This window comes from Brachyhypopomus gauderio, chromosome 11 (assembly GCF_052324685.1).
Source record: "Brachyhypopomus gauderio isolate BG-103 chromosome 11, BGAUD_0.2, whole genome shotgun sequence".
Lineage (NCBI taxonomy): Eukaryota > Metazoa > Chordata > Actinopteri > Gymnotiformes > Hypopomidae > Brachyhypopomus > Brachyhypopomus gauderio.
The window spans coordinates 5,260,987-5,272,507 of NC_135221.1; the positions used below are offsets into that span (position 1 = coordinate 5,260,987).

At 44.4% G+C, this 11,521-nt stretch overlaps 1 protein-coding gene across 5 annotated transcripts; it reads left to right on the forward strand.

Annotated features, from left to right (window-relative positions):
• Positions 1-5,186: 5,186 nt before the first annotated feature.
• prss23 (serine protease 23) lies at positions 5,187-10,492 on the forward strand. 5 transcript variants are annotated; one of them, XM_077021259.1, is made up of 3 exons: positions 5,187-5,305; positions 5,559-5,691; positions 8,484-10,492. In XM_077021259.1, the coding sequence occupies exons 1-3, from the start codon at positions 5,277-5,279 to the stop codon at positions 9,645-9,647; spliced, it is 1,326 nt and encodes a 441-aa protein (XP_076877374.1). In that variant the 5' UTR covers positions 5,187-5,276; the 3' UTR covers positions 9,648-10,492. The 5 variants fall into 5 exon arrangements, with proteins under 5 accessions (XP_076877374.1, XP_076877375.1, XP_076877378.1 ...); XM_077021260.1 differs by having other exon boundaries at positions 5,203-5,305; positions 5,586-5,691; XM_077021263.1 differs by lacking the exons at positions 5,187-5,305; positions 5,559-5,691 and adding an exon at positions 6,076-6,140.
• Positions 10,493-11,521: the final 1,029 nt, after the last annotated feature.

The following is an 11,521-nucleotide window of genomic DNA, read 5'->3' on the forward strand; positions in this document are numbered from 1 at the left end:
CTTTGGCACAGTCCTGGGTGCTTCGTACCATGCCCGGATCGCACTGATATAGGCATGCGTTAGCGATGCCTCCATGCAGGAATGCTCTCCCTTGGGGCACACGGCCTGCTGGAGTGGTGCATGCTGGGTAGCAACACCCTCCAGATAAGACCTGTGATTAGGCAGTTGACGGATGTTGCTTCAGCCTCAAAGTTGAACATTTGGTTTTGTTACAGCAAGTGCATGTAAACAAAAGCACTATCGTCAAACAATTACTAATAAGCAACTGTCTCATTCCATCAGTCATTATCTAGAGATGGTGCTAGTACTAATTCCAACATTCAGCTTAAGACTTTTATAAATGGCATCTGCAGTGGGGCGCTAGCTGGCATGGGTATTTTTTTTTCCTTTTTATACTAGTAGCAGGAATGAGAGTGTGCTGTGTATCAGTCTAATTGCTGGCCTTTGTGGCTTTAGAGGAGTTTGAGTGGGTCGGGGCTGCGGGTTCAGGTACGCTCCCTGCCAGGGCTGCTCCGCCACCAAACAGACTCCCTTGTCCTCCCCAAGTGAGGAGGAAAAGAGGCAATAAAAGCCGTCCGCCAAAAACCTCAGCGAATTCCTAGAGAAGGAAAGAATGCAGTAGAGAAGGAGCCATGTTCTCCCTCTTCTTTTATTTTTTCAGGATCGTTCACCTTTTTCTTTTGCTGTTTCAAAGACATGAGGACTGTCCTGTCCTTTCTCTTCCTTTTTACCCTCGTGTGCTTGTGGTGCCCTGCCTGAAAGACGAGCTCTGTGCAGGGGCCCAGAGTGCTGGCAGACCGCACTGCAAAAGAACCGAGTCAAGTCTCTCTGGCATCACGAGCAGCAAGGTCTGTAAAACGGTCCAGTTTATCCATTCGTGTGTCTGCACTTGTTCACCACTGATGCGGTTTGATTTGTTTGCACTCTGGTTGAAGAAAATGTGCAACGCTGCAGTCAAAATACAAACTGCTTTGCAAAACTGTCCGGAAAGTGCAGCATTATTCATCATAATCATTTTTGCATTGCAAAGCATCACATGGGGAATGTCTCTGCAGTTTGTGATGCGGTTCTGTTCGGTCTACATGTGACGGCAAGGAACGCGTACCCATGCAGAGACCTGCACTGGATCCAAGATTGGACCTGCACCGTTTATTAATTTAATTAAAATATTAAATGTTCCACCGCTTATTGTGTTTTGAAAACACATGTTTAGCGAAAACACGTTTAGCAAAAAACGTTGATCAGTTTTTATCAGATTTAATAAGTTTAGGGATAAACATCCTCATCTGTCCTCTGTCCTTCAGCACTTAGTGTGGATTAGTTTTCTGTTTAATATGGTGGCCAAGAAAATGAAACCACAGCAGTATTTGCAAAGCAAATAAAAGCTGAAAACATTCTAAGAGGAATGAACAAATACATTACGCGAACTCAACACAACCTTACAAAAAATGAACCAAAAAATTACATGAACACAGGCCAACAATATTACAAAAAAAAAGTTTTTTTTCGCAGAAGTTCACGTCATTGAAACTTTTAGGGACATCACATTGGCACTAAGCCACGACATGACAGCATCGACCAAAATGGGGAAAAACATTTAAGAAATGTTTTAATTGAAGAGAAAGCACACCTTATTTTAACCACCTTATTTTAAACATTTTTTTTTACATATTCTTGTAATGCTTTTAATATTTACACGTCACTTAATATATCAGTGACGTACGGTTCAGATATTGTCCACAAGGACAGTGTTTTTGTTTTAAATGCAGCGTTGCTTCTTAGCTGAAGGTGTTTGTGTTGTGCCTTAATGGATTCTCACACAAGTCACTCGTGTTCTCCACGTTTGTTTGTATAATAAACACTGTCGAGCTTTGGCTCTCTGCACCTCCGTAGTTCAGTCTACCCCGCAAGAAAGTTCACCCGATACAATCCTTGTTAACTCCATAAATGAATCATTAAATGGCGCTGTATTATTTCTTTTGTCTTTGTTGTAATTGGAAATGGACTTCGGTGCGATCATCTAATAATACGAGATGACATGAGGAACTGTTTAAAACTGCTGTTGTCTTGGTGAAGAGAGCCAGCACGCTGGTTGTAGTGCTAACACAGGAGGGTCATCCGAGCTGTGTGTGTGACGCCAGGCCTGTGAGATCCACCTGCACACACTTGGAGGGAGCCGGGCCAAAGTAGGGTGGTTCACCCAGAGGTCTGCCGTAAATATTTTGGATTGTTTACAGAGGGCCTTGCAGTTCTCTCTCCCTCTGCTACTTCACTTTTGTGACTTTTTCCTCCTCGTTTTCCCCGTCGTTTCCAGACAAAGGGGGTTCGAACGACACAGGGAGGACCGTCCTGGCGTTCCCGTGCGGCCAGGGGACGGTGTGTTTAAGCAGTGGTCCAACTGATGATTTTTCAATGTCTCGTTCGTTTCCAAGGTTTCTGTGGCCAGGCTTGAAGATCTGTTACACAGTCTTTCTGCTCTGGCCTCCTTCGTGTCTGAAGTAAACACACGCTCGATGGAAGAGAGCAGGAGTCATGAAACCCAGACTCTTCTGGCAGCAGTGCGCTCATGGAGAATTCGTGTTTTATCACCACACTTCACTCGAATGTTACGAGCTGGTTTTGATGGAGAGTACACTGCCTCGCATAATGGAGTATTTCAATAGTGTCTATAGAGCAATGCTCACATATTTGTGTGGGGCCTTTGCAGGGAAGTGCAGTGTTAACTGAAGGAGATTTGGTTGTTGCAATGCTTGTTATGGTCTGATTAACCATAAGCCCTCCACCTGCACCACTGCAGCAGGATGGGTGTCTCCCTCTGCACTCTGGACCAAGCATTGCATAACCCCTTAGCAGAGCTGTTGATTACCATAGTGCAATCTCACTGTGATCATTCATCTTCCTGTCTGAGTGATCACTACTGCAAGTGTGACTGCATATACATCAAGAAACATCTTCAATCCTACATAATAACTTTGTGCTTTTCATATAAAGAACAGCGTGCAAGAAGAATAACTACATGTTAGATGTGGTCATTAGATTGTGGTAGATACCAAGGTCTATAAAAACAGGGCCCAGAAGGACATGATCGTTTCCAGGAGTTTTGTCTTTCATTGCCCTCGAGGTTTTCCACGTGGCTAAGCGTGTGAACTGGTGCGTTTCGAGTCTCGGAGGTTCTGCGGGAACATCTGTAGTGCTGTGCTGCATTTCTGCTTCACCTACACACCATCTGGGTCCGTCCGCCCGCCCCGAGAGGCCCGGCGTGCTCACGCAACACAGAGCCCAATCTGAACACGAATCTGATCTTAGAGACATCGAGCTGTTTATGAGAAAAGATTAAAAAAGGTATCCGATCACTTGGCAGCTGAAGACATAACTCTGTGACATATTGGACAGAGCGATGTCATTTTATGCCACATCTACTGAAGCTTTCTTACAAACTAGAACAGCGGGTGCACAGGCATTGTGAGGTGGTCTTAGATTTCTGATAAACATCTCTGTGTTAAGTAGAGAAGGAAAAGTTCCATGTCAGTGACTTCATGGTCCTAAATTCTGCCCAGGGATTTATGAAGTGCTTTATGGAAAAAAAATATCCTATCTATTTTTCCCTGCTAAATGCTGGTTGATGTCATCCTTTGGTTCCTGGGCAGCAAAAATCCTGCAAAAATGAGTCACCCAGTGGCAAAAACATTTTTGATCCTATCGCTACTGTACAGGGAAATATGAACATTTATAAAGTTCTGCATGTTGCGTTCGGTATTTGGGTTGTAGACAGCGGTTCTCCAGAGCCAACAGCCCCTTACGCTTGACCCAAATCTCAATGCAAGAACAATTTGTTTCCAGCAGAATAATGTTTTCATTTCCACAGTTTCCTCAGCCGATGAGGAAATGACATCGTTGTCCTTTCTTCATTACAACACTGAATGAACCATGAGATTTTGGCATCGTCGTTTCCAACTCATTAAACATTTGGAAATTATTTTAGTGCTTGAGGTAATGTAGCAGTAATTATTTAACATCTGATATAGTTTAATTTTCTATGACAAGATCTGTCATATCCATTTAGTCAGTGTATCATGATTTTTTTTTAAGATTTTCTTTCAGACAGTATTAGTAATAAGGAGATTTAATCACACACCTTTCATCTTTTTGTCTTTCTGATTTCACTGTTGTTTTTGAGAACTGCCAAACTCAACACGAACTCGGAGTCAGAACTTTACAGCATTCTGGAGCAGGTAGAGGACTCACCAACCGGATGAAGAGATGTGAAGAGAAGAAGACAGTGAGGGAGGGAGAAAGAGAGAGAGAGGGAGGGAGGGAGAGAGAGAGAGAGAGAGAGGAAGGGAGACTAATAAAGGCATAATAGGCATCAAAGTTCAAGTTGGATAGCTGTGGGGGTTGGTGGGCCATTTCCAAGAGAACAGCAATAGTAGGAGGTAAGGAGAGACAGAACGCAGCCATTACAGAAGCTCCACAGGCGCTTTAGTGTGAAACACAGAGAGGACTAATTAAAATTAAAAGGACGATGAACGCGGCCATAAGACGGACAGGTGCAGAAAGGGGACATTGTTCGGGTTCACGGCTCAGGTCTCCCACCGTAACTGGAAACTGTGCATTCCACAGACCATGTTAAATTCTGAGTGACAGCACGCTGGGGGTGTGGGCCAGGCACAGCGGGTATTATCCTTCTACTGTTGCATGTCCAAGACACTTGCTTGAATATAAGGCCAATCAACAGATTACAGAGTGCAGAGGGAACCCTCTGATCTGGTTAATAATCCCCACTTTGCTGGGCGAGCCGGCGCAGGGTGGCCCAGGGAGTCGGGCGAAAGGTTCTGGCCCACCGCGGTGACACCTCAGCCCTGTAGAGATGCTAACACAAGCAGGGTGTCCTATGGTGGAGGGTGTGGCTGTGAGTGCAATATGAATGCAGTATTCTCCGCAGCCTTTTTGACGTCCCTTTTTGAGAAATGCATACGCGCACACTCGTCTGTTCTGTGTCAAGAATAGACACAGAGCCCTAAATCTCTGGAGCTCCCTGGATGAGAAGGTGGCGTAGAAAATGGGCCATTATCCTTCTCCTTTTACAGCGTGCGAGACAAAACCGTCTGTCCTACATGTGCATAATCCGCGTGCTCTGGGCCACCTGTAATGGTGCATACCGGGGGGGGGGGTGTTTGTGCTCTCTCTCACAGGCTCCGACTTGTGTGTGGTGACTGAAGCATTTCCATGGCGATTTGAGGTATGCATGCTCGTGCACATTCGGGACTAACTCACACATGCATAGTGAAGACGCTATTGCCATCAGGTAAATCAGCTCCTACTAAAGAGATATAGCGTGTTAAAACTGAACTATTTGTTTAAAGGGGTGTGCATGTTTTGTAAAATAAATAAATAAAAGCTAAGCTCATGGGAACTCTCTGGTACATTGAAAGAAAATGATCAGTTATCTGCTTTTTGTGTAACAAAGACAGTTTCACGTTTCTGAGGTGCAAAGTGATTTGTAAAGGCATCCTCATCTATTATAACCAGCACTGATCTCTACTGGCTCTCCCTGAAAGGTCTGCTCTGTTTGCCTGGATTAATAGAGGGAGACAGGCATCGGAACCAGAGGAGAAAGGCCAGAGTTGCCCAAGGCTCGGGTCTGGAGGTGATAAAAGAGAAAACTCACACTCACACAACCCCCTCCTCACGGTGAGCTTCCCACACACACACACACACACACACACCATATGAGACACGAAGCTAGGACAGGTCAAGAACAAGAGACCCACTGTACCCTGAGCTGGGGACTGTCCAACGTGGTGGATTCCTATCGGCTGTGAGCGCGGTGGGGGTCACGGACGGCACACCCGGGGCTCTTATCGCAGAACTGGGAAAGAGCATAGTAAATATCAGTGGATTAGAATGACTCGGAGTGAAAATCAGAAGAAAAGGCGTGAGATAAGGATTGTTGGGTAAGAAATGTGTCTAGAAATATCTCGGTGAGAGAGAGACACACACACATACAGAGATCAGAGAGAGATCAGAGAGAGAGAGATCATAGACAGAGAGAGAGGGGGAGGAGGAGGAGGGGATTGAGTGCCAGTCTGAGACAACCCAGACTAAGAGAATCTTGCTCACCCACAGTGACCCACAGTCAGGTAAACGATAGTATCACTGTGCCATGTTGTGTTACAGTATTACACATTTCCAGATTTCAGCACTTACTTATGCTACAGTAACTTGTAGGGTGAATTCACAACCTTTTTCTGCAATTTAGATAGATTTCTGGCTTTAGTTGAGCTGGATGTGAACTATAGGCATATGCTACGCAGATTTTGCATCAACTCTGTTAAAGTGTCTGAGCAAAAATGTCTGAGCTTTGAACGCTCACCAATTTGCTTATTCGGTTGGTACTGTGGTTCTGGCATAACAACCCAGTCGGCTTTGTTCATTATTGTTTTTTAGCAACAGTGAATTTAAAGCCAATAAATTTGCCTGCTGTATAATAGACACCTTATGTTGGGAAAGGTTTTGAGCAAATTCCTGAACACATGACTGTGAAGAACTTGATGGTAAGACCCTGAATTTCTACTGTCGATATGACACGCGGAATCCTGTCTACAACAGACAGTGAGAGGTTTGCATTTTTCTATCAAGAAGCCTATTTAAACACGTCAAGGCTTGTGGCGTCGGGTCAGAAGGTTAAATTCAATAACATCTACATATGTGGAGACATCTGAACCGTGTCTTTCCAAAAGTGTAGCTCGTTTGAAATGAGTCACCTGCGGGAGATTCATTTTGTTCAGCATCTTAAATCATATAATTGCACTATAGTCAAATGTTTTACTGTAGAAATCAACCGCGAAACGTGTGAGGGCGTTCTCGTAGCCTCCAATATTGCTGTCCTTGCTTACAACATTCATAAAATGCAATACAACATAAAATGCAATACAATATTTCACCTCGGGCAACGATTATGCTTCATGTACGCGGTCTTCATGAGATACTTTGAATGAATAGTAAACAGTTGCCAGTTTTTTTTTCGTTTGCTTGTTTTTTTTTACGTTTTGTTTTATATTTCTGCGAGTGTAAGTAGCAGGTGAACTTAATGCTCACTGACAGGTCTCGTTGACTTCAGCGGCGCTAGGACCTCGACGGTAGAGCTGAGCGCTCCAGTTCTGCCCCGGTTCTCCTCAAGAAGACACAGCAGCACCAGTCGAGGTCGCGCCTGCCTCTCTCCGGGGACGCAGCTGCACAGAACCGGCTACGGATATGTCCAGATTAATGACATTAAGACTTTTGTAGACTTAAGTGGTGAAATTCCAGATGATCTGAAAAGCCCAGCAAGCGGTGTCCGTGATAGTGGGATACCTGTCAAACTGCACTAGGGACGAAATGGAAGGAAACTTGGGATCTGGGATGCCCAGTGCACTTGAAGAGAAAACCGTGATTTGGATTTAAAAACGGCACAATTTGTTTAATGACCCATTTCAAGGTTGAGTATTTTTGTTTCTTTTTTAAAAAGCTTTTTAAAATTGGTTTTACGACACGCCATCATCTGATAAAGATATGCGTAAACGTAGCGCTAGGACTGCTCGTTTGGTTGACACCAGCCCATGTATTAATGTGTCATTATTTTATATGCAGTGTGTAATACACCTAAAACCAGAAACAACTGCTGTAGGCTGCATTGATGAAATGGGCAGCGTTTACACATGGCACTTGTTGGTTTGTACGACCTCGGTACCAGTAAAACTAAGCAAACACGGTGTGTTTTCTCTGAATTTAGCATCAACACTGGGGGTGGAAGGATGGTGGGACCTCCATTCACCACCTCCGAGATAACAAAAGACTATGTGGCGGTATTGAGACGTCGCTCTGGGGAACTGGGACGCCTCACTAAGAGGTCAAATATGGGCACAGGACATGTTTGTGGAGTTTGTGGAGCTGTTGTGTGTGAATGAATGACGAAATTCCTGATGCATCTAAATTTATATGGACCAGTGCGATGCAATGTAAAATATTTAGATTGCTCATTAAGTTATTTGTAGCAAAAAAATTCGCAGAGTTCACGGCGTTTTCCATGTGACTATAGGGTACATTTGCAGGACTCAGTGACCACTTGAAAAAAACACAACTGTTTCTATTTGATTAAAAACACATCTTTAAAATAAAAGATGCAAGATATATTCCGTTCCATCAAACCTGTACCTAGTAAGAAAAAAACCCTGGGCCATGACATGCACTCTGACATTAACATCTCTATAATCATGTAGGTAGGAAAACTATTATGAGTTACTAATAAAGAACAAAACGGTCATCATTCAGTCGTATGACTTTACGCTCCAAGAGTTTTAATATGCTTTGTGATTAAATTGTGACACTGTGACAAAAAGCCAAGTCTGATGTGGCATAGCTCACCAAATAAAACAAAGTTTGCTAAATTACTTTGGTATCAAACTGCTGCAGTTAATAAGCAAAGTGTGTCGTTCTAATTTCAGGTTCCTCGAGTCTCAGACATGGCACACAGCTGGAGATTGATCCGAGTGTATCCTTGCTTCGTGTGTCTCCTCCTCCTCCAGTCGAGGTCTCCGTCGGTGACAGCAGGCCCACACCAGTCCGAGCATCCACGCCTGCCCTCGCTGATGCCCCATGTCCCGTTGCCCCTCTCCCGCTCCCATTTCAGCGCAAAGACCCAGTTGGACATCACCACCCACTGCAATGCCAGCTGCTTCCACAAGGGGGAGGATGTCGACAAAGGACGCCTAACTGAAGAGCTGGCGTTTGAGACGCTGTATGCTGATGGCTCCCGTACTCTGACCACCGTTGATGTCTATGATGATGATGGAGACATTGATCTCCCCGGGGGGAGCCACAACGCCCCGTCCGTCCCTCACAAGAGGACTAGGAGGCAGATCTATGGCGCTGATGGACGCTTTAACATCCGCGGCGATCACTTCCTGATGGACTACCCCTTCTCCACAGCCGTGCGCATCTCGACAGGCTGCACTGGGGTTCTGGTCTCCCAGCTGCACGTGCTGACCGCCGCCCACTGTGTGCACGACGGGAAGGATTACGTTAAAGGTGCGCGCAAACTCAGGGTCGGCTTCCTCGTGCCGCCCTCGGTCAACACCACCAAGCCTGGCCAGGCTCCCCCCAAGAAGCCCTTCGTGCGCTGGGTAAAAGTCAGGCGCACGCGGGTGCCCAAAGGTTGGATCCAGGGGCCCCAGGAGGTCAGCATGGACTACGACTACGCGCTCCTGGAGCTGCGTTGGCCCCACCGGCGGCCCTTCATGCGGCTGGCCGTGGCCCCTCATGCCGACGACCTGCCCGGGAAGCGCATACACTTCTCGGGCTTCGACAGCGACCGGCCAGGAGAGCTGGTGTACCGCTTCTGCCCCGTGGAGGACGAGTCCAACGACCTGCTGTACCAGCACTGCGACGCACGGCCCGGCGCCAGCGGCTCCGGCGTCTACGGCCGCGTGTGGGACGACGTGCTGGAGCGCTGGGAGCGGAAGGTGATCGGCATCTTCTCGGGACACCAGTGGCTGGAAGTTGACGGCGAGAACCGCGACTACAACGTGGCCGTGCGCTTCACGCCGCTCAAATTCGCCCAGATCTGCTACTGGGTGCATGGAAACAAAGCAGACTGTAGCCAGGACTGAGACCATGAACTAGAGGAAGGACAGACTATTGAACCTGCACTTTATGGTGAATCCTTTCACAAGCAAGGCAACAATATTCAGATCATGTCCTTGGCAGTAGGTTAGCACAGGATTCTGGAATTGTCAAAAAAATTTATTTAATCCAAATTGGATCTGAAGCGACATTTGTCTTTAAATTGGACATTTATTTAACTAAGCAAAAAACCACTATTTGTTCTCCCTCCATTTTGAAATGTTGCACCATTTAAGTTTAAGGTTACTGCTGAGACCTATAGTGGTACAAGGGGTGACTGAGGACACACATCTTATGTCACATCAATACACATATAGTTGCGTTGTTTTTGTGTGTGCGATTTTATTGCAGTTTCTATTTCATTTTTAGAGCAATGCTTACATTTACAACTGTTTTTTAATATTGTGGTTACAGGGCTAGTTTTGATCCTGTGGGTGAACTTTGTTTTTTTATGTTTTATTGCTTATCAGAATAACAGAATGAACTGGTAGTGTCTGATTGTGTCTTGAAAGGAGGAAAACAGATAACTGAGTTTTGTCTTATATTGTTAATTTCAGGGTAGAGACATTACTAGATGACTGTGATAGGCAAAATCCAAGCGTAACCCCCACAAGAAACTTGCTGTAGTAAATATGTTACAGGACTAGCAAAACTACAAATCTTTATCAAAATAATATATATCATAAAGAAAGAGAGAAAATCCATGAACTGTTCCTTAGCTATCATGACTAGCTTTTTTGGATAACGTGCAAGTAATGAGCTAAATTGATTTTGAACATATTTTTATTTTTTGGAAAGTGCTTATATTTTAATAAACAAAATATGTATATTATGCTTGCTTTATTTTCTTGCATTCTTTGTTCATAAAAAGCTTTGGTAATACAGACTACAGTTTAGTCTGGGAGAAAGACGTCTCCCCAAACATGTCCCTATGTTACTCATATTCAAAATAGCACACGTTCTTGCAATAGAACTCCAGCTCCCTCATGTGGGTGAGAACAGTATTGCAGATGTAGTAGTAGTTACCATAGATAAGGTATAGTAGGTTTCTTTGGAATAAAAACAAACACAAAAATAAACAAAAACGAGGAACAGACTACAAGGACGTTTCCGTCTTCACCATATTTTGTTTGCACTAACTCACATGCTGATAACAGTAATGGAGTCTCGGACTGCCACATATGAGTATTGGTGCCAGAATATCCTCAAGCAGGAACAGACTGATGCAACTAGAGACTCTGTAAATCAAGTTTGCGTTAAGAATACTTAATTATTTAAACAATAGATTTTTAGCTACTTCCAAACTACATGTGATTGCAGTTTTAGCCATATTCCACCAAATTGCCACCAGTAAGCTAATATCATTATTAAGCATTTAAGATGTTTATACGAGTCATTTGCACTGCAGAAGTGAATAAATAAAAATCTCCAGTTAGCAACTGTATAAATGTCAGTCCTTCCAAAAATATTCTCCATCTCTAATCGATTACTGGATTCTGCAATTACAAAACTCTACAAGAAAAACAAGATTCAAACTAATCCCACTTAAAAAGAAATAAGTAAGTGAGAAGACTCAAGATAATCCTTTATATATACTCACCCATATAAGCGTGTTGGCACTGACCTGGTCTATGGATACATTCACAAGCGTGTTGGCACTGACCAGGTCTATGGATATACTCACAAACGTGTTGGCACTCACCTGGTCTATGGATATACTCACAAGCGTGTTGGCACTCACCTGGTCTATGGATATACCCACAAGCGTGTTGGCACTCACCTGGTCTATGGATATACTTACAAGCGTGTTGGCATTCACCTGGTCTATGGATATACTCACAAGCGTGTTGGCACTCACCTG

What these genes read in the sequence shown, in the direction of transcription:
- prss23 (XM_077021259.1), top strand. Translation starts at nt 5,277, where the DNA reads ATGCATAGTGAAGACGCTATTGCCATCAG. An exon ending in GAAGACGCTATTGCCATCAG is followed by an intron (nt 5,306 to 5,558) that starts GTAAATCAGCTC and finishes TCTCCCTGAAAG; the next exon opens with GTCTGCTCTGTTTGCCTGGA. An exon ending in CACACAACCCCCTCCTCACG is followed by an intron (nt 5,692 to 8,483) that starts GTGAGCTTCCCA and finishes TTCTAATTTCAG; the next exon opens with GTTCCTCGAGTCTCAGACAT.